This window comes from Manduca sexta, unplaced genomic scaffold (assembly GCF_014839805.1).
Source record: "Manduca sexta isolate Smith_Timp_Sample1 unplaced genomic scaffold, JHU_Msex_v1.0 HiC_scaffold_2403, whole genome shotgun sequence".
Taxonomy (NCBI): domain Eukaryota; kingdom Metazoa; phylum Arthropoda; class Insecta; order Lepidoptera; family Sphingidae; genus Manduca; species Manduca sexta.
The window spans coordinates 1-23,620 of record NW_023593364.1 but is presented as its reverse complement, the minus strand read 5'-3'; the positions used below and the strand labels follow the sequence as shown (position 1 = coordinate 23,620).

Genomic DNA, 23,620 nt, shown 5'->3' with positions numbered 1-23,620 from the left:
AACGGATTTAGATGAAATTTGGTATGGAGATAGTTTGAGACCCTGGGAAGAACATTGACAACTTTCTATCACGGGAAAATATACAGGGTGTTATTTATAACAGAAAACTTTAGCCCGTAAAAAAATTTATCACGCGGGCGGAGCCGCGGGCAAATCTAATATTTATCGTATTTATACAATATGTTATCTTCAGCCCGTATTCATGAACATTAGTTATCTAAAGACGGAGCATTGCTGTGATATCAAGTCTGTTTCTCAGCTTTGTTTATCTGACAGCTTGCTGTTAGTTCAGCTTTGTTTATCTTACAGCCAACTAGATTAAAGTTGTATTTCAATATAAGCCAATCACAACGGCCCATGCCTACGCACTGCAAAGTCTGCCATGCCGTCAGCACTTACAAACAGATTTATTATCACAGCAATGCTCCGTCCTTAGATAAATAGCGTTTATGAAATCGGGCGAAATTTTATAACAACAAGCTAAAATACGTCGCTAAATTGTTAGGGCCATTAAAAATCCTTTCGTGATATTTAATGCAATGAATTAGAGTCTTTTTTTATTTTCCTTATAAAATGGTATACCATATTCATAGTTTCTACTATTGCTATTGAATGTGCACGTCTTTGGGCATCATAATGATATTCCGTTTATACTGTGACTTTACTGGGATATGTGAGTATTTCTCAAAATAAATGTACGTAATGAAATAGTTTGTATGAATTATTGTCGAGTTATTTTTCGTCTCATTTCTCTTTTTTTTAATACATTCGTTCATCAAATAATATATAAAAATAGTAACTAATGGTTTGAACCAAATAGGGTTGATGGTCTTTGATATTCTTGTTGGCGTTTGCTTGAGGAAAATAATTGTTTGTTTGCTTGAGGTAAATAATAGAAAAAATCAATTAATCTATAATATTTCATATTATAGATTATAGATTAATTGATTTTTAGGTGTGTTTGCGTGTGCAAAGTGCGTTTTATTGTTCGAATTAGCATGATTTTTTATGAACCTATAAAGCTTTTATATTTAACGCATTTATGTCATTTTTTGTTTCTTTTTATGACTTATTTTTGTTTTAAATGATTAATCAACAAAACAAAGAAAAGCGATTGAAAATAGTGATCATCAGATTAAAGGCAAATTAACTTGTTTTCAGGTATCATAAGTCATGGCAACAAAGCTTGAATCTGAATATGCATCATCACCAACAAATGATGATTCAGGTTTGTTTTATATAATAATTTATATTTTATCAATCGGTAATCATAAATGGCGAAGTTAGATTTATAAGAGACAAGCCACATGGGAAAACAATCTCTTTTTCTCTTACTAAATGGCAAGATGGCGTTTGAGCGCTTGCCTTTAATATATCAAGAACAATTAGGAAAGCCTAATAATAACGCATATTTAAAAGGAATTCATAAAGTATATTTAGTTGTACTTAGAACATTTATATTAAAAAAAAAGCATTTTGTCAAGCAATTCAATATAATGACTTAACCCGTTAAAAAAATAAATTGACGTGTATAATTGTTAGTTTTTTTTATTAATTTGAAGATTTAAATTTTCATCTATAAATAAAAAATAAATAAAAAACACCGTAAATACAATTTCGTTGTAGATTAATCGCTTTTTTGATAAACTATCCCAATCGCTTTTTTCAATCCATCGCGAAAATGGACCAATCAGAACGAAGTTTTTGACAAGCTTGTTAATGAGTTGTTTTGATTGGTTGATTGTCGGGATCGGATCGAAGATTATGATTGGAGTCGTTTATTGGAAACTTACTTATAAACAGTCTTACTTATAAATTTGTTTTACCGTTAAGAGGCGGTTAAGAATTGCTTAAATAGCTGTCAAAAACATAACCGGTTCCTAATTTAAATCTACTTAAGAGGCAAGATGGCGGGTTTGACTTACAGCTGATCGAGTAAATTTGTGTTTTGATATTAAATATTATTGTAAAGGCCGGGTACTGTGATTTTATCAAAATTGGATTTCGATATTATAATTTGCTCCGATGTAAAGTTCGCTATGTGTTGCTTGGTAATTTATTCATCGTTTTTGCTTTTTTAGTCAAGTTTTTGAGTAAGAAAAAGCTAAACACTGAATAGAAGTATACGAGCGGATTAGTACAAATATAACTAAGCATAGCTTTGCGTTATTTTTTATAAGTAAGACTGTTGGTTTACAGTATCGCATGTTTTGTATTGTTTTTATTTTAGATAATTTTGACTTTAAATTATTGGTAAATTATAAACCTAATGTAAACAAATAACTTCCTATTTTACCTCAATCTTATACTTCAATATTATTATCGTTAAAAATAACTTGTTAGTGAAGTATTCGACTTCATTAATAAATTATTATTATATAGTTTTAATAAGTAATTTGATAACAATAGGTTTTTTCCTTCCCTGAAGCGTTTTCTATAGGAACCTGTGCTTATTTGTAGAGTTTTACCTTAATCATTTTTAGCACGTGTTAATTAAATATAATATTAGATTTTTATTATGGGCTAAAATGTTTTGTGCTAAAAAGCATTGTTTACGAAATTTATATTATCACAAGCAATGTTGCATGTAAGTAGTACTAACCTTCATAATCCTATACTGTCTTAGACTGCCTCGGTGGCGTGGTTGTGCAGCATGCGCGGTACGGCATCTGAGGTCCTGGGTTCGAATCCCGGATCGGGCATTTGGGTTATTCTGTTCAGTATCAGCTCGGAGTCTGGCATTTGTGCCCGATATGGCGATAGGCTCGCCTCCTATCACAACATGGGATGGAACACACTTGGCGAAAAGTGGAAGCCCTGGTTGCGCCACCGCATTATCCTTTCGGGGATAATTACGTGAAAAAAAAATCGTTTAGATCTTGGAGAGAAAAAAAAACTCAATAAAAATGGTAAATATATATTTATTATGAATCAAGACAATGTTATAAGTTAAAAGGTTAATGGTAACTGACCTATGCCACTGTAATACGTGTTTAGATATGTACTTATATAGGTAGAATGATGCAGATTGTTATTCGCGCCTATTTAAAATTGTTTGGAATTATGCCAGACTTCCTTAGTACGAATCTTTTTCCTTAGTTACGTGTGCATTTTGAATGATTAAATATAGCATGGCTTTGTAAATATATTATAAAATGATTTAAACGTACAATATACTTGTGTATACCTAAATGTAGAAGTTAACAAATTAGACATTTTGGGAAATATCAATATTTAAAAAAACATAATAGCGTTTTAAATTGTGAACTTATAGCAGTAACCTTCATTTAATCTTTAATTTAAACCTTAAAAAAGTGACCAAATGTTCTATATATCTTTAAAGATTTTTGGGATAACATTGTTCAATACATTATAAGAAAAGATACGTTGTATTTCCAAAAAATCTGGAAATATATTAGCCAATGCTATTGCAAATTTTTTTGGAAAACAAATACAATTAACGTACAAAATTACTTTATAAGTTAGTAAATACAGTTATGAGCTTCTGAAATAAATATGTTTTAATTGTTTCCTTTGCATATTACAGATGGTGACGGCCAGGATTCGGCCGACGCGATCTATCAAGAAGAAATCAAACCGCCGACAAACAACGTCGCGGATATATTGAAAAGGCTCCAATCATCCGGTGCTCTTATAAAAACCAAAGATAGAACATCGCTGCTACACTTGCGACGAGGACTTTCGTAACTGGGAAGAGCTAGAGAACCATCTGATTCAGCACGTTTCCTTGCCGTCAGTCGTGTTAGAAAGACTGCCTTCCGACGACGAAGATATTCCGTCCGAAGATGAGAATTGGTCGGAGGAAGAAGAGAGTCCGCCACCGGTTAAAGTACCCCCACAGAAGATCGACATATCCCAAATACTTAAAAAACGGGCATCTCCATCAAGAAATCTAATCCAGAACCAGACAAATCTTCAAATTCGGCGTTAAATAAATTAAGCGGTCTAGGATTTACAATTAAAAAGAACTCATCACCCATAAAGAAAGAGCCCGATGCAGAACCCGTTAAAAGTGATGTGATGCAAAAGTTAGGGAACCTTGGAGGGATTAAATTGAAACTCAAATCGTCCGGAAATAACACGAATTCATTTAAAGTAGTGAACGGATTAAAAGATTTTAAAGCTTCCGATGACGAGGATGAGGGTAGTGGAAACGAAGAGGAGCCAGATGGAAACGAGGAAGATCATAAGTCAAGCGACCAAGATGGTTCTGCTCCTGACAATGATTCTGCCGATGAACAACCTGACAACCGGAAAAATTCCGAAAGCAACGATTCTGATAAAAGTTCATCGGTCAAAATCCCTAACATCGGAACACCACTTAAAAGTTTGCAAGGTAAAACTATTGCTAAAGTTGAGCCTATGAAAATAGCCTTGAAAACAGCTTCTCAACCAGTTATTAAAGAAATGCCTCCGCTAAAGCCATCTGGAAGGCCGGCCATAAAACAGACGCCAAAGCGAGGTGCAAATCTTCCGATACCACCCAGAGAAATTCCAACGCCTACGAAAGAACTTACGTCTACCACACCACCTACACCCGATAGAATTCAGACGCAAAATGTAATGGAGAATGTAACAGTCAAAAAGGAAGTCGATGTAGGTGAACAATCGTCAAGTATACCGCTATTCTCGACTCAAATAAAGTCAGAAAGGACTTCGCCACCTCCGCTGGTGCCATTCGGCGATGGTAAATCTACGCCAATGTTAGCTACTGTAAAGTCTGAACCTGATGCAAGCTCTTTGCAATCCCTCAACCGCTGTTTTCCAATAACAGATCTACTCCAGCTCCTAACAGTGCATCTAGTGAAGGATCCATCCCAGGAACCCCACTGTTTTCAGTAGCTAAAATGGAAGATAATAGTGCAACAGTCATAGAAATTAACGGTGATTCGAATGACGAGGATGATGACTGTTGTGTGGTTTCAGCCACACCAGCCCCTGACATCAAGCCAGTTGTACCAAAAACGGAAAACCCTCAACCTGCGTTTGTGCCGCCAGCATTTTCAACATCACAATCAGGCTACGGTACATCTAGCGTCCTCTCGTCGAGATTGTCGGCACCGTCTTCCTTAGAAAAACAACACAATTTCAATTGGAACGCACCAGACTCAAAACCACCAATAGATATGCTTGAAAAAAGCGCTGACGATATTTTCGAGAGTTTGCTGTCTAACTCTGCGAAGAAGGAGAATCTCTCGATATCAGAAGCTAGTGAATACATATCTTTAGATACTTTAGGGCCTCAACATTCTTGTGATATATGCAATACTAGGTTTACTGATTTGTCGCTATTAGAGGACCACAAGCGAATGACGGGACACTCCAGGAGCTTAGTCGCGCCTTCGTCATCCACATTGCTACCTTATAATCCAACGTCAAATATTCTATCGAGTTTGTTACCTGTAAAACAACTTGCTGACCAAGTTGGAAAATTATCTACAATAGGTGGCAGCGGCCCAGGCTTCACGCACCAACAGAATGTGATGATTAATATCCAAGCTTATCCTGGTGCGGGAGGCGTTATGGGCCCGCCTCCACCTTATAACGCTTATCCTTCAGGGCAAAATATGAATCCAGGGTACCAAGGGCAAAATAACATGTACGGCCCATCTGGTGGAAATCAAATGCCAGGTCAATATCCGGGGCAGCACTATATGGGACCGCAAGGATATGGACAGTTTCCAACGTCGATGCCCAGTTCCACTTATCCAGGCACAACACCGCAGTTTTCTGCTCCGCCGTCTCAATATTCTACTAGTTCTCCCTTACAAAGTATGCAGCAGTCAGTGTACGGACAAAGTCCTGCGGGTATGCCCAACATGCAAGGGCAAATGGGCCCACCGGTTGGAGCGCCGTATGTACCTTCATCAAGTCCTGGAGGCACAATGAAATCTCCGAATAACAGCGGTGTACGAATACAAAACGTACAAACGTTTCCACCGGGTCAGCTAGTGGGAATGCCTGGTCAACCTGTTCCAGTGAGCTCAGAATTGTCTTCCCAGCCTTCTGCTCCTGGTCAAATGATAGGGGGACAGATGCCCCCACCTAATCAAATTAGAATGGCAGCTGGTGCTATGGGTCCGCGACCTAGAATGCCTGGTATCCGAGGGCAGAGGCCGTCTATCAGGCCTGGTATCCAAGTCCACGGCCAAGTACGAGGAGCTAAACCGGGCATGCGCATGCCGATGAAAAGACCAGCGAATATACCGATGGGAGCCAACAATGCCAAAAAGCGACCGTCGATGTTGTTACCAGACAAACATGATAACGAAGACTGCACGGTCATGGCGATGCAGAAGCAAAGGGAAGGTCTGCCCATGATCCACAGCGTGCAAGGTGCCAAAGATAAAATCAATCTGGGAAGTCAAATCTCCATAACGAAGAAAACTGTAAATAAAGAGGCTAGTGCAATGGCTAACGTGCTCGCGTCGAGAGGGATCAGCATCAAACAGAAGCAGAAGAGTCGCTCGCCGACCCCCGAGCGGCCATTGCCCCATATACCTAACCTCGGAGCAGGTGTCAGCATCAAACATACTTCAAAGTCCAGTAACTTCTCGATACCCGAAGCGAAGGTGGGCGGTGGTATGCTGTCGTGTAAAATCTGCAAGAAGATGTTTATGAACCAAAATTCTTTGACAGTTCACATGACGAACGCGCATCCTCAGAGCAAAGTACCCTTGTTTAAGTGTGACGAGTGTCCAGCATCTTACCCTAAGTCCTTACAATTGCAGCATCATAAAAGGGTGTTCCACAATGTGACAGGACCAAACCGGGAGCTAGGATTGCCCGTAGTAGACTTGGCGCAGGAGGACAACCTTAAGAGATTGAGTAATTTAGGCATTTATAGTTTCATACCTTTAGCGAATAGGGAATTAGCGGGAGGATGTTTTGGTATTCCTGTTATATCGGTACATAATATGCACAATGGGATGACGAGTAGTCTGCAGGCGCTCGGCGCTGATGGTTTGCTCAGCTTAGGTCCTCTCAAACCTTTACCTAAGCCGTGAGTTGTGAATGACTCGGTACATATGTTGGTACGTCGCTGGTTACTTCTCCAAGGACTTTTGCCGAATATATGGTTCGAAGTCGTGAATATTTCGTGGAATGTGAGTGAATGTACGATACAATTGAACTGTTTTTCTATTCTTTTCAAAAAGTTATGGCCAAATCTGTTCAAACTTTGTGAATTTTCAAGTCTTGCAAATATTAGTATTGAATCGTTTTTTATGTACATATTGGGAGTTATTGAACAACTTGTGATAGATTGTGCTAGCTGTTGTAATTTCGAAATTATTTTCTTAACGATTGGGTACATTTTCTAATGCTTTTGATAACGAGTGTGCATCTTTGAACAAAATTGAAGACATGGTTAACATCACAAAAATTAACGATGTATGCATGATATATGAACCTTGTAATAGTGTAAGAAAATCCGTTAAGTACAGTCAGCTACAAAAGTGGCTCAACAACATTTTTTTTTCACTAAAATAAACTCCAAAGGGTTACTTTATTTTAGATAAACTAAAAAATATGTATCGATAGTAGTTAATGTAAAAAAGTTTTGAAGTTTCAAATTTGTTCAGCTACTTTTGTGTTCAACTGTATGTCATCCGTATATTTTCATGTTTCACAGTTGTGCAAATTAACTGAATAAAACAAATAACTTTCATGTCGTTTTGGGTGAAACTAAAAATAGACATACATTAACATACAGTCAGTGCAAAGTTGCCTAAGCCCCTTTTTGATGTATAACCTAACAATTATGTATTTTTTTATTTAACCCACTTCGCCAAATTCATGCTCAGATAAAAATGCTTTGCTAGTAGTAGTATATATTTTAAATCCGCCCGGATAGTGACCACCGTACACAAGGTGTTAACGTCATAGTGGCCCACGTGTGTCGCGTTCCGGGATCAGCCTGTGTATCCGGTTCCAACAGGCCGGCATAATTGTGTCGACTGTCGAATGGTAATCATATGTCATCAGTCGACTTTCTATTAGACTCCATTCCACTTACCATCAGGTGCAGTGAGATTAATTTGTTATGCATGTATAAAAAAAGTGTTTATGCATTGGCCTAAGTCGTTTAGATATTTTTTTTGTGTTAAAACTAATTTTGTGCTAACGGAATTTAATTTAATGTTCTAAAATTATATGTAGCCACAGATTTTATAAAAAAAAAAATGCAATATTTTGTATTAACGTCACAAATACTTGCATACATTGTCTTGTTAATTGTATTATGGAGAAAGTTCTAATTCACTAAGTTCCTGTAAATTAAAGTATATTTTGTTAGATTAAGTATTGTATGTTGATAAACGGGAGAGTAATCCTTGGTTCACTTTTACAAGGTCCTACAATATTTTTGCACAAATTGAATTATATATATCAACGGTTAAAAGGCTAATTGATTTAAGCGATATTTTTTTTCGTTTTTTTTTATCTAGTTTACAAAAACATAGAAAAAAGTGGTGATTGTAAATATGTATGAAACTCAATGTCGCTCACGTAAATTAGCATTTCAACTGTCGGCATGATTCTATGTTTTTTTCAGTAAAAAATTGCAATAACCCCAAAAGATAACAAGACATTATAGCCAGTGTAACTACTGGACATAATGAGACTTAACATCTCATGTCTCAGGATGGCGAGCGCAGTGGAATACCAAACAATACTTTGTAATTCAAGGTGTTGGATGGTGTTTCTACTGTTTATGGGCGGTCGTATTGCTTACCATTAGGCGAACAGCAAGCTCGTCTCGTTATTCAAAGCAATAAAAAACAAAAGATAAACCAATAATTATTGTTTTAAATTTTTTATTGAAATTATATATTTAAATATAATCTTTCCAATTTAAAAAAATATGTAATAGTGAGCCAGCGAAATATATAATTATTTTGAAAGAGAAAAAGTTTTGGTTTGCAAATTATTAAGTAAGAATTTAGTTGCAGTAACAGAAGTATATTTTTTTTAGTTTTATGCTCGTCTGTACATTGTCCTACAATATTTATTCATATTCATCAAATCTGACCAGATTGTAAAATGCATCGTAAGTAATATTTCTCTCGTAGTATTTAATATATTATTTATTATAATAAGTCGTTAACGAGTCTATATTTTAATGCTCAATGTAGACTTGTTTGTGCTGTCTTGTGAAGGTAAATTAACAAGTCGAGTCGACTTTAATATGAGTACAGTTGGATTGTGAGATTGATAGCTCTTGAAATTTTCACAAGAAAACAATTGTATATATGAGTGAATGAATATGGTATGTACATATTTTTTTTGTATTATAACACCATTGGTGACTTGAAGAGAAATATTAAAAAATTACAATGTCACTTTCATGCCGTCATGTAGCCACATAAATAGCTAAATAAGTTCAAAACTTCAAATCGTCTATACACGTTAAGTTTAATTTAAAAAAAACTTTGTTTATAAAGAAAATATGTTGGTAAAAACAAAAGTGTATAGGCGATTTGTTGTTTTGAATTTGTTAGTTTGCATGTGGCTTATAACTCATTGTATGAAGTGCTGTTACATTTTTTTTCATGACACCTTCGCCTGTCATATAATACACAACAGTAAAAAAAAATACATACCACTTGGTCGACTTCGGTTAGTCGACCAGTCGACCTAGGAATGGCCGAAGTCGACTCGTTTTGATAATTCGACCAAATGTAAAATAATAGATTATAATGCAACTGTAACAAGGTTACAATGTTATGTAACGAACTGATCGCAGCATATTAATGATACATTATTTAATATTGATTAGCATTTTTTATGTATTAATTACTTTGTCATATCTTTTGTGATAATATGCGGGGAATATTAAGAAATGTTATTTTCCACTTCGAAACTATGCAATCAGATTAAAGATATCCAAGACGTTTCGTTACAAATTCAATATTTTTTCACTTGGTACTGGAGGTGGAAGTGTTTATTATAAGGGTCATATGATTAATTACCATCCTCGACAAATACTATTTAAATATAAACTATTAAAATACGAATTAATCCCGGTAAACTGACTAGTTTTTCTTACAAATATGATAACGAGTGAGAATTAAAATTAAGCACAAATGACAGGTAGATCCATTGCAGCTATAGTCAACCATGGCTTTTGGAGATTTTGCGAATATCTGACTTCAAATTTCACCTAAACAAAGAACTTTCAAGATCATTTAAATTGTACGCTAAATATATATTAATAAAGGATTCAGTTATTTGACTAACTATCTGTAACCTTTTTTAGTTGTGATAAGGTCCTGAGTGATGTTGGCAGCTACGTTTTTTTCGAGGATGGTTGATTGTTTATACTCATTTATATATTCTGATGCTCTATCCAAATTAGTACAGTGAAATATGACCTAACTATAATATTTAAATATAGGATTGAGCAACAGTATTCCATGTTTGTATTGTATTTTCCTATAAAATATCGCCGATATACATACATGGGCGCCGCCAAGATTAGTTTTAGGGGGATGCATCTGCACCTACGTACCATGTTACATAATATAAAGTTTTTTTTTTCATAGTAAAACCTCTATGTTCGATAGTTCCCAGTGTTGCCGATCTATTTAGTGACTTATATTTTTCGTGGTTTATTTCTGAGTAATGGGTGTGCCTGCACCCTCTTCTCGGCGCCCATGGATATAAGTATTATATTATGTATGTAATTACACTTAAAAATTGTTTGTAGCGTTACGTCACCGAAAGTAAAATAAAAATATTGCATAATTTGATGATTGATAAAATATAATATTTTTATATCATACTGCATGCGATGTCTTAAATATCAGAAATGTTGGCAATTTTGATTCGATCACCCAAAGTGAACTATGAATGATTTGAAATAAGTTTGTAGATATGTTACTTAAAAGTTTGCGAGACGTAAAGTATATTGTGAAAATGTCTATTTTTATTCGAGTAGCCTTGTAAATACGCTGTTTTAGCGGAAGACAGTAGATTAAGTGTAAGAGAATTTTTTTAAGTTGATTAATAAAGGTACCCTAAAGTCTGTGTTTCAGTTAATTTAAAAATACTTTATCTACTGAAATTACAAGCTGCAGGTCGAAAATTAACAATAAATGGTTAAAATACTTACGTTGTTTTTTCTTTACTGCTTCGAGACAAAACTCATTTCGGTACCTATATAAAACACTAGCTTTGAAAAAAAATCCGATATGATATACTTCATCAGCTGCAGGATGTCCACTGCTGAACATGGATCTGCCCCAAAGATTTCCAGATTGACCTATTAGAAGCGGCCCGCATCCAGCGACCCGCGATTTTCATGAGGTCACCTGTCCACCTCGTAGGTGGACGTCCGGCGCTGCGGTTGCCAGTTCGTGGCCTCAACTCCAGAACCTTGCCTCATTGACCATCAGTTCTGCGAGCTATGTGCCCGGCCAACTGCCACTTTAGTTTGACAATCCGATGGGCATGTCTATTATAAAGCTGAATAGTTTATTTGAAAGCGCTATCTTAGGAACTGATACATCGGAAGTTACAGTATCCCGAGTGCTATAGGCTACTTTTATCCCCGGAAATATATTCGACGCAAAACTTCACGCGGGCGGAGACGTAGGCAAAACTAGTATTAGTATAGATAACATTTTTATATTAAGTCCTTTTCAGGTGCAGTCGCTTACACTGTTATACCTACTAAGTTGACATATTCATTCGGGCGTGTCATTATCACTCTCCGGTTCGAATCTCGGGTTTTTCAAGTTTCAGTGATATTTTTTCAACCGGGACTTGTGAACACCTTGTTGATATACGTACAGGCAATATGTGGCAGAACAAATCGATGCAAGGGTTACAGTGGATAAAATGAAAACTTCAGACCTACTTATAGTTTGTCAATATTTTTTTTATATGAAAATAAAATATGATGTCCGGTGGATTATAGTTGATTAGCTTTTGCCCGCGGCTCCGCCCGCATGATTTAAGGTCAGTCGGGGGAAGTGCGCCATAAAATTTTCATAGCTGGATTCAATGCAAAATAATTTCTTTTGTGCTGACTTAAGAATGTAATTTTATTAATTTAAGAATATTTGGTATTTTGTGATAACAACCTATAGCCATTCAAGGAAATCGGACCATAAATTTATAATATTTTGCTCAAAGTAAAAAATGGTAGTAGGCGCACTTGCCTCCGGAAATGGGGTAAGTGCGCCTGTGTAAAAACGCCAATATGAAACATTATAAAGAAAACACTCACTTTAGTCCATAGAGAAATAAGTTTTACTCGCATTGCTCTTGGATAATTTTTAATCACTCAATATTATAACAAACTATGGCTGTCAAATCAAATTCGGGGTAAGTGCGCCATATATATGTAAATCAGGGCTTGAAAACATTTTAGATTTTTTGATATATATTTTTTGCTAGGTTAGAGTTTTGTGTGCGGATATGTTGGAATAAAAAAATGGTAACCCTAATATAAAATCCATTTTATTTCTAAAAACTAAAAAAAACATACAAAAATGTAGGAATTAACAATTTTGAATGCGTTGTAACTCAATTACTTAGAATTTGGCCTTATGACATTTGATATGTTTTAGCTGCATTATATCCAGATAACGTGCCTGATCGAACAGTTGCAACCTATTCACGTAAAGTTGCTCTAGACCAAGGTATTTCAGTTTTTCTTTTGTAAAAACGAATTAACTAATACGCCCTTTTATTTAAGTCGGCTCAAAACAAAATACCTTGAGTACAAAAAATTCTGCTGTTAAGTATAACATTTTAATAATAATAATTCATATTAGTAAAACTTATTCTCAAAAAAGGTTGGTTATATATGGATCAGGGGCAAGTGCGCCATACGACTATTAACTGTGGCGCACTTGCCCTACTCGACATTTTTAGGTACATTTTTTCGCATTGCAAAAAAATCCTTTATTTTAGTATATATAAATAAAATTCAGGCAGGAAGTTAAAATAAAAGGTTTAAACTATGTATTCACCTTACTGGTTTACAGAAATATGTTAAATATCTTGAAATATTTCATGTTATCTTTCAGGGGGAGTCACGCTTTTTATTTTTCTGGGATAGAAAGTAGCCTATATTCTTCCCAAGGTTTCAAACTAAGCCATACCATATCTTATCTAAATCCGTTGGGTAGTTTTGAGTTTCACGTGTTCAAACAGGCAGTTTGAAGCGGCGCGTGACTTCCTTTTAAAATATATTCATTAGAACTTTTTAAGAGGAACATTCCGTCGTACATATTTATTTTATAACTGACCGTTTACGCAGCGCACACAACGGAAGTTCTGAAAAGTAAGAAATTTTCTCCGTTTTTACATTTCTCATTACTACTCCGCTCCTATTGGTTATAGCGTGATGATATATAGCTTATAGCCTTCAACGAACAAACGGCTATCCAACACTAAAAGAATTTTTCAGTTCCCGAGATTAGCGCGTTCAACTTCAGCTTTATATAACTTTATAGGTAGATAGCGTGGCCAGACTATATAATTATCAGCTACCAGTACTTGTGAGTAGAACATGAGCCGATCTACAACGCCTGAATAGATCATAAAGTACAGCTAAGAATTATCTCTATTACTTAAAAAATATTGCATATAAATTGTTCAATTTGTTTGGGAGCTATGATACCATAGACACCATAAACTTTTTTTCCATTGGGGGTAATTTCTGTGCTGTATTCCTACCAAAAAAATATGGGAGTAATATGAAATAAAACAAAAACATTGATCTCGTAAGTTTATTATACCTTAGTTTTCTGAATAAAGCTTTGAAAATATTACCTACACACAAAGATGACAAAAACTACACAGCTGTGAATTCATTGTGCACAAATTGATCTTAGTACGAACATACAAAATCGTGTATAGAATAAAAATATTTTGGTAATTGTCTTGTGCTACCCACTTAAACATATTGAGAATTCTGTATGCCTTAGATGTTTTCGAACATCAATACTACTCTAGGACTATTTCTACATAATTTAATATTAAGAGGCGAAAAATGCTTTATCGGAATGTTTGGGTTGCCAACAAAGTAATCAATTCATCAGATCACAGAAACGCTGGGCATAAAATTAGTAAGTACGAGAGAAGGGCAACCTTGAAACAGTTATATAGAAGCAGTACTGGTCTTACACGAAGAACACGTATTACTGGCAGTTTTAGATCAGAATTCCTACCATACACAATTGACAATCGTCAATTTCATTTATAGAATGTTTGTGGGTGAGTGGGTGCTTATTCGAGACGCAAGAGTTCCACGTCGAAGATGAGGGTCGAGTTGGGTGGGATGACGCCCGGGTGCCCCTGCTGGCCGTAGGCGTAGTCGGGGTGCAAGTCAGCTTGGCGCGCTCTCCTACTGACATCTGAAAACAATACAACCTTTATTGTACTTTTAAATGTATATAGAGATTAAGAATAAAATTCGAAAAAACTTATCTAACATCTTATGAAGATAAGTGCAGTTCAGTGGATGGTAAAGTTTTAGTATTCCAAATCTATTTAATTTTGAAATGTTTTATTATTTGAGCAGGCAATGTGTTTACAACCTGAGAAGCTTGCTTCTTTAAAATTACATTGAGGATATAGAACAAACCTTAGCAACACCCTCGTCCCAGCCTCGGATCACCTCTCCCTTGCCAATCCTGAACTTGAAGGGCTTGCCGCGGTCGCGCGAGGAATCGAACTTCTTCCCGCTGGTGAGTGTGCCCGTGTAGTGCACTACTACGGTCTGTCCATTCTTGGGGTATGTGGACTCTGAGGATATCAAAATTTATGATTAATCATCTTCCAACTTATAATACAGGATCATTTTAAACATATTTATTAAATTAAACCATAGACTCGTCTTCTTGAATATAATAAGTTAATCTAAATGTAGATTTAAAATAAAACTAGTGTAAACATAAATATTTTTTTATACAAGGCGAAGAAAATTTTGCAGAGGACATCATATTTTTAAAATGCTCATCTTAAACCAATGCCAGTCTCACGCCTGTCTGTACTTCAAAATGGATGTCAAATGCAGCAAACACTTGTCAATATGGTAACCCCAGTTTTTTTCACATGGGCACATCATTGTGACCACACTGCATCAGATGGTAAATGCAGTGGGGTCTAATAGCTCCCATTGTGTCAACTGCCGAGAAATAAGCATCTCTGCTCAGTCGACACAATTGTACCGTTTTGTTGGAACTGGATATACACAGGCTGATCCTGGACTGCTATACACTGACATGGGCTACTATGGTGGGTTTAACACCTTGTGTATGGTGGATGTTATCCTTGCAGATATAAATTATATTGTAGCACCAGCACTAGTTAAGTTAGATGGATTAATAAAAATATGATGCCATGTGAAGTTTTTAAAATCAATGCAGCCTGCTTTTCAATTCATGGCTTACCCAAGCAACAATACAATTAATGAAGTCTTATGTATATAAATAAATATAATCAGTTGTTACATAATTGTTATCTTGTTTCTGAAAAAAATGTTTACAATAAGCATGTCAATAGATATGACAATCCTTTTATTGACTTAACGATGACTAAATGATGAGTCAATTGTTATAACTGATTATACTAATTATACTCTTTTTTTTTGGTCATAATCATAAGATATTTTTGTTACACTGTATGATATCGGATTGACACAATGAAGGTGTACTTATGGGTGTGGTTAAGATATAATTTTCATACTTTTCAATATAATTTAATCTTTATACAAGAATTTAAGACTTTTTTTTAATATCTATCTTAGATATTTTAGTTTATATTCGTATTTGATGAGTAATAGTAAAATTTCATTAATATTAATAAAAATAATCTATAGAAATTATTAAGTACATAACTCGCTGTTACAGCAGGCTGTGTGTTTTTCAATTCACATATTTCAATAGATCTCTAATATAAATAATTATAATTCTAAATAGCATATAGCATGTCTGTATTATTTGGAGCTAGCACAAGGTAACACAGAATAGAAAGGATTGCTTGTTTTAACTGACCATTGAAAGTAATCATACTAGGATTCAAACAGGCATATTGTTACAGAAACTTGTGGGTATTGTTCAAACCTGTTTTGAACATACAAGTTATATAAGTATGTCTAAATAGAACAATTACTTGGCTAACTTGTTTCCTGTAAGCTAAGATACTTAGGAAAAATATTTCTGATTGTCTATTGTCTTTAGATGACTATACCTGCATACTTAGGAAAAATGAATTTGGTTGTCTATTATCTATAGGTAACTATTTAATTGGCCTACATTGTAACAGTGCCATTTGTCGGAATAAAAAAGAGTGTCTATGTAAGATAATCACACCATATCTAATATTTTGCTATATTAACTATAAAAATGCTTGTTTGTTGGTCATAAGTACATATTGAGTGTGTTTTATAGGTACTTATTTATTAGGCCAATGTCAAAGATATATTTGTACGCATACTGCAAAAATCGATAATTATTTTTTGCATTACATTACAAATATGTATAGAAATAATCGATAAACATTGAAAATAATATGCAAATGGTTAGACTTATGTATTAAAGGCACTGTGTGGGTTAATTATGCGTAATTATCAGAATTATAACGATCTACAGCAACAGAAGGCATATCGTGACTTGCCGCGACGCTTGCCTTCAATATTGCAAATAATATATTATACTTACCTATAATGATAATGCATTTTCCATGACATTTGTTTTTGATTTTTTTTTCTATTTTCATGTAATGTACCAGATTAGTCTTATAAAGTGCTATGCGAGGTAGATTTTAACCTTATAGTACTTAGATTTAACAAGCCGCATATAGACACAAAAAAGTGGTTTTTATATCACTTACCATCTCCTGGGGTAATAGTGTCTACGGTCACGCCCATGATTTTAGATTTTCAGGTAAAGATTTGGTTATTTGACTATGCTTTTTTGCTAATAAAAGTCGGAAAAATCCAATACGACGCAACGCGGTCGCCTCCACAATACACAGATTAAAAACTGGAACTAGTGTTGCAAATTGAGTCGATTGTGCTCATTGTAACTCGACTCACCGAGTGAAATCGAGTTAAGGATTTTAGATGAATTTTTCAATACACAAAAGTGAAGTTATCTTTATAACACAAAAATAATTGTAAATTGTGATCAATAGTCAAATTATCAAAAATAGATTTTATATTTCTGATTCCTAGTCTCCGTTTTGTCTGAGATCTAATTTTATTGTAATTCTCGAATTAGTCCAGTTGAATGTAAAACAATACAGATTATTATGAACATTATGCTAATAATATTCAAAATTGTTAAATTTTAACAGTTACATTTTTGCATCACATTGCACTCACATATTCGCACCCATTATAGTGAGTAGACAGAATCGTTAAAAAACGCGCCGTTTTCGCCATGTATTCCGTCCCATGATGTAATGTAATGTAGAATTATAGACATCGGTGTAATACTTATCGGAAAAATACAATATTATGTACTTTGTTCGACCTCGGATTCGGATCCGAAACTTTATGGTCCTTAGCGGTATTCATACCGCACCCACAATACAACTACTCAGGCATATTTAAGATACAATTTAATTGAGAGAGTCCTCTTCTTTAAACGTAAAGACGTTTATTTTAGTGTTGTATAGGCACGTCCTATTTGTGTTAAAATAATTGCAACAAAAGTTATTTAGGACACAAAACCAACAGACTATTGAATGCATTTTAGCGGTTAAAAACCACATTAAATGGAGCAAATATTGACCAAAGAAAGCAATTGAACACACATGCGCCTCTGGGCATGCGCATACGCGCTTCAGGGGATGTTGCGCGAGTCTATGCTGCGCAGATGCAGAGCGGCGCACTCCATTATTCTTGGCGAGGGGAGTGGACTCCTGAGACTTGGGCTGCACACTTCGAGGGAGAGCATACATGTGTATGATAAGCTAATATCGTGCCCATGTCATACATATGTAGACCTTTTTTGGTTTCGCGGACAAAGTGCCTTATTACTACCGCCCAGCCTTCGTGGGGGGCGACTGATCGGTTATGCTGGGGTAACCGTGCCTTACGGCCCGGCGTTGAGCAGCCCGGATTTGATGGTGACCTTCGGGCGACCGCCGGGCCGAGTCCCTAACCCTATATACAACTTAACCTATGCACGGCCTACCAGCTAAAACTCCGCGGTGGCCCTCTTCGGCGCATTTGGGACGGCTGCGGGCTTCCTCTGACGTTGAAGTGTCTAAGTCTACGACCGCAGCCGCCCCTAATACATATGTAGACCTAACAGAGATAGCTAACGTAATGCTTCTCTCTGATGTGTCTTTGACGTTTTTAGGGGAATATCATATTTTTATTATCATTTATTCATATCATTATTTTTTAAGTGGTGTTGCATCTGGAACAGAACAGTCAGATTGTTCGTTGCAAATTGATACAATTATGCCGGTGTTATCAAATATATAAGTAAGTAGGTACTTACATAGGCCGGTCTCCATAGAAAACAGGAATACTTTTCACCGTGTGTATTCTATCCCATGATGCGATAGGCAGTGAGCGTTTTGCCGTATAAGGCAGTAACTCAAAACGTATTGATATTGATCAGTAAATCCTATTATCATTTTGAATTATACTTAATCACTTTTACCAGAATATATTAATTAATTGTTCATGATAATATTTATGCCTCGTCTAATGATTTATCGTTTTTATTGTCATTATATTTAATATGATAAGTGGTAAAGGTTGTTCTTTTTTGGTTGAGATATTTTTAAGTTAATAAATAATTTTTGAGGGGAGAACTGACTAAGGTCGAAAACCATAATGCCAAGTCATAGGCCATGATTTATCTAGAAATTGACCCTTGTTGCTGGTGCAACTATGAAGTGAATTATTATCACCCATTAGGTCCTAATAGGAAAGTCCGATGTCCCCTAATGGAACAAAGGGCTTCGCTCCAAGTCTTCACAATAGGGTAGTTGACGATTTTGGTAATTTTTTTATTTATTTAAGGACCTCCAACAAAGGATACACGGCGTATAAAAAATATAATATCGTAATATTGGTACAATTAACAATGTAATAAACCCTATATAGCTAAAACTACATGGTCGTTATTGGATAACGGTAAATCATAAGATGCATATACTTATTCATAAGTAGCGATGTAAGCAATGGCGTCGCCAAGGGTCAGCTGCCCTCCCCTACCTAGAGTTTCTAAAAACGTTGTCAAATGTAAAGCAACCAAAATCCTTGACTTGCTTGATCGATCATTCTCGTCCGTCGAAACTCGAATGAATTCACCAATTTCATTCCTAATTATCCGTACGCTCTATTACGTTCTGCTCTATGTTATTGGTAAAGGGAGAGGGGAAGTAGGGGAGGAACATGTGCTCTCAATGATTTCTCAAGTTTACGCGAATGTTAGATATTTAAATTAAACTATTTTACGAATTTTATCGCGGTTTTAATATTTTACTTTACTGGGCCATCGACTGGCGACGCTCTTGGATATGAGGAAAACTAAAGCGTCGTTAAAAACCCAAGACCAAGCCAAGATGCGAAAGACTGCAGATTTTTACCTATAAATCTGTTTACTTAAAAATATGTAAGTATATAGATAGATTTTTAAAATGTTTTAACTAATTCAAAGTTAGATAGAGTAGCAAGGCCTTATTTTTTTAATTATTTTTCATTGTAGAGAATTTTGATAATATGATCTAGGAAGAATGAATAAACAAATAAAATATACAAATAAAAACAACGAGTATCAGACGAAAACATATTGTATATAATTACAATCATTTGACCGCGGCTTCGCCCGCGTGATAGTGTTTTCCGGAATAAAGTTTTCCGTTATAAAAGTTACGCTATATATTTTCCCGGGATAGAAAGTAGCCTATGTCATTTCCAGGGCTTAAACTATCTCCATACCAAATTTTATCGAAATCCGTTGGGTAGTTTTTGAGTTTATCGGGTTCTGTCAGTAAGACAGATGTGGCTGGGATCTTTGTTTTAAATTATATATATATTTTTGGATTTTTTAAGAGGTACAATTCCGTCATACATTCATGTTGCATAATTTAACCGTTTACGCAGCGTGTGCAACGGAAGCTCATAAAAGTAATAAATTTCCCGGTTTTTGCAGAATTTTTATTTTTGTCCCAACTATTGCTATCCAACACAATTATTTTTTTTTATATCGAACCGTTAATTTCTGAAATTGGAGCGTTCAAACAAAAAAACTCTTCAGATTTATATAGTAGTATAGATAACAAGATTACACAAGCTAACGTGAATCAGTAAAATTTTAAAATATGTGATTACGATACGTGAGTCTCACGCCCTGCCAGTTACGTACATGTTTAGCTTACCGGCTCAACCCTTCTGGGACTCGTAATGGCGTAATCTAACCTTACCGCGGTAACAATGGGTATTAATCATGATTCCAAATTCAAACTGTATTTGACAGACGGAAAAACGGAATTTTATTTTTTTTTAAATGAGTACGTTACGATTTTTTATACAATTTCCTGCTTTGGGTCTTACTCACTATGACAGTGGAAGCTCTTAACGCGGCGTTTTACGTTATCTTTGTGAAGTGTAGAATGATATACTGTATGCCAATTTCTATTCGTCTTAAACGCGAAGCGGTGCATTACGTCTTTGTTACGCATTGTCAAAATACCGTGTGAGAAAGAGAATGAGACTTGTTGAATGCGTATGATGTGAACGTGTTGCGGTGACTCCACAAGCCTCATTGGTGGGATAAGTACAGTGGATTTATAAACGTAAACGGACTAAGATGCTATGCAAGGCCTTTATTATACGGGGACGGCACAGAGACCCCCTGCACCTGATGGTAAGTGGTGTGGGGTCCAGATAGTGCCTGATGAGAGATGATTATCCCCTGATAGTTAACGCAATTATGCCGGCCTGTTTGAAATAGAATATACACAGTCTGGTCCCGGAACATGACATATTACGTGGGATATTATAGAGGATTTACACCTTATATACCTTTTACCTCTTGCAGTGTAAAGTTTTTAGAATTTGTTTAGGTATACATGTTGACGAGGTAGCCGTACTCGTGCAAAAGACCGTCCCTGGAATAAACATGCTGCCCTTGTTCACTGGATAAAAACCCATGTGCACATAGAAAAATTAAGTTGCCTGGAAATGGGTAGCTAACTCATATGGAATGGTTAATCTATTTTTGTAAACCGTGAGTGCTACTTCCATCTCAGTCTACCCTTTTCCTACACAGACTGGGTCATTTTGACATCGCGTTACTAAATAAAACCACATACTTATCTACTTGGAAATAACTCTTTGCAATAATTTAATTGAGCCATAGATGTACAAAAAGGGTAAGTTTCGAACAAAATAAATATTAACAAAAAGTAATTTTTTTTGCCCCAACGCCACTACTACTACCCTAAGAGAATTCATCGCAGTGTCATCATACTTTCAGTCAGAAATACACCCACACACACGCCATGCTCGCATAAAACTACAAAATGATCAAGAAACAGAAAACTAAAACCAGGATTTTTTGTGAAAACATTCGTCAGCAAAGGCGAAGACGAATATGTGGCTTCATTTAGTAACGCAATGTCAAAATGACCCTGTATAATATAACTATTTTTTCAACACGCCATATTTATATGCAAAACAAAAAAAAATTAATTAAAACTAATAAAAGATATACTTCTTAGATTATCATCCCGCCTGAATCATCGATAACATAAGCATAGCATAACGGAAACGGTCCCACTATATATTGTTTCAGGTATGGAAGTGTTTAGTATAATTCTGTGCTTGCTTCATTGTATAGACGTAAAACAATTGCAAGAAAGGTGAGTTCACAAGTGTTTATTACTAATTTTTTTTAAATGAAATGAAATGAATTATTTGAATCCGTAAAATGTTATACATTATTTAGATTCCGTGAATATTAACTCTACCACAAGTTCAGAAAGCAGTTCTCACCAGAGAAGAACAGGCAAGAAACTCTGGTGTTGCTCTATAGACTAGTGCTATAATTGCTTTATAGACTAGTGAATATATAAACCATCTAATGCGATTTTAACCCATAAGTGAATATCACTATAGAATTCTTTTATTGGGTCAGAACAATGTTGCTAGGTGTGTTTATTTATGACTATCAACAATTTCAGATGAAAACACTGATCTTCTTGGTGCTCGCGGTTCTTGGAGCTAATGCTGCCTCGGTGAAGACGTCCGCTGCGAGGTCTAGCTTTAACGCTGGATTCATCGCTGTCGGAGACACTCTTTTGCAGAGGTATAGTTAATTCAATTACAATAGACTAGGTAATGCTCGCGGTCTCGTTTGTGTGAAAAACATTTCTCACTACTAAAGAACCTAAAACTTTATAGATATTTGCTATTGGATATTTGTAGCCTAGATACGCCAAAACTTAAAACAGTGGTCCGAGTAAACTGTTCGAAATACACGTTAGCCAGACCGCCATAATTGTGTCGACTGGCGAGGGATAATCTGTTGTCAATCGATATTCTTGTATCATTTTTCTCTAAGGCGAAAAATCTTTTTAGTAATATAGTTTTCTGAAAACATTTTGTGATAGATTAAAGACCTCACTTACAATTCACTCAACATGTTTAGCGCTAAACGACCGACGATACCTCATGCTGTCGTCATTCAGTAAGAGTAAACAAAGAAAGCATTATGGTTAGAATAATTAAGCATTAATCATATTTACTGAGCCGTTGTGCTAGCCAGTCTTATTGCTTGTGGCTTCGTCTACTGAGCACCTTCCTTTCCTTTCTTCCTTCTTCTCCTTTCCTTTCCTTCTCCTCCTCCTTCTCCTTTCCTTCTCCTTTCTCCTTCTCCTTTCCTCCTTTCTCCTTCTCCTTCTCCTTTCCTCCTTCTCCTTCTCCTTCTCCTTCTCCTTTCCTTCTCCTTCTCCTTCTCCTTCTCCTTCTCCTTCTCCTTTCCTTCTCCTTCTCCTTCTCCTTCTCCTTCCTCCTCCTTCTCCTTCTCCTTCTCTCCTTCTCCTTTCTCCTTCTCCTTCTTTCCTTTCCTTTCTCCTCCTTCCTCCTTTCTTCCTTTCCCTTTCTTTCCTTCCCCTTCCTCCTCCTTTCCCTTTCCTTTCCATTCCTTTTCTTTCCTTTCCTTTCCTTTTCCTATTTCCTCATTAAAGGAGGTTACCGCGGTAGGTTATACGGTAGGATAGAAACAATTCTAACAAAATTCGAAAAAACAACTTGATTTTCTTATCAACTTTCGAACAACTGATTCGATTTAAATTGGCAGTGCCACACGGCTTCTCGTGCCATTATAATTGTTCTTAGCTTAAACTTTTTATTGTAACCATCGCTTTTTACATTTCTGCTCTTTCTTGCCTAATTTCCACTTTATTTCCAGATCTATCGTATACCGGGGCGGTAGGGCCAATGAGGTCCAAACCGAAACTGTCTCCTTCAACGGCAACAGTACCACAAGGATCACCGCAGTGCAGGCGCACGAACAAGGAGAATTCTCCCAGAGGCCGACCGCTTGATGATCTCCGGAGGCATTGGCCTGAACAATGTCACTGTTAAATTCAAATCCGCTGTTGAAGAGTGATA

At 35.8% G+C, this 23,620-nt stretch overlaps 2 protein-coding genes and 1 long non-coding RNA gene across 3 annotated transcripts; 2 read left to right on the top strand and 1 right to left on the bottom strand.

Moving 5' to 3' along the window:
• Positions 1 to 577: 577 nt before the first annotated feature.
• LOC115448415 lies at positions 578 to 7,543 on the top strand. Its single transcript, XM_037445990.1, is given in 6 exon segments — positions 578 to 673; positions 1,162 to 1,228; positions 3,548 to 3,656; positions 3,658 to 3,884; positions 3,887 to 4,780; positions 4,861 to 7,543. Coding segments are annotated over 5 exon segments (3,453 nt in total). The 5' UTR covers positions 578 to 673; positions 1,162 to 1,173; the 3' UTR covers positions 7,029 to 7,543.
• A 6,206-nt stretch (positions 7,544 to 13,749) lies between these two features.
• Positions 13,750 to 17,062, bottom strand: LOC119192153 (peptidyl-prolyl cis-trans isomerase Fkbp12-like). The gene is given in 4 exon segments (XM_037445991.1): positions 13,750 to 14,357; positions 14,360 to 14,390; positions 14,621 to 14,781; positions 16,870 to 17,062. Coding segments are annotated over 4 exon segments (324 nt in total). The 5' UTR covers positions 16,907 to 17,062; the 3' UTR covers positions 13,750 to 14,262.
• A 4,720-nt stretch (positions 17,063 to 21,782) lies between these two features.
• LOC119192154 lies at positions 21,783 to 23,552 on the top strand. Its single transcript, XR_005113584.1, has 3 exons — positions 21,783 to 21,867; positions 22,189 to 22,313; positions 23,418 to 23,552. It is a non-coding gene; the product is annotated as an uncharacterized LOC119192154 (long non-coding RNA).
• The last annotated feature ends 68 nt before the right edge of the window (positions 23,553 to 23,620 follow it).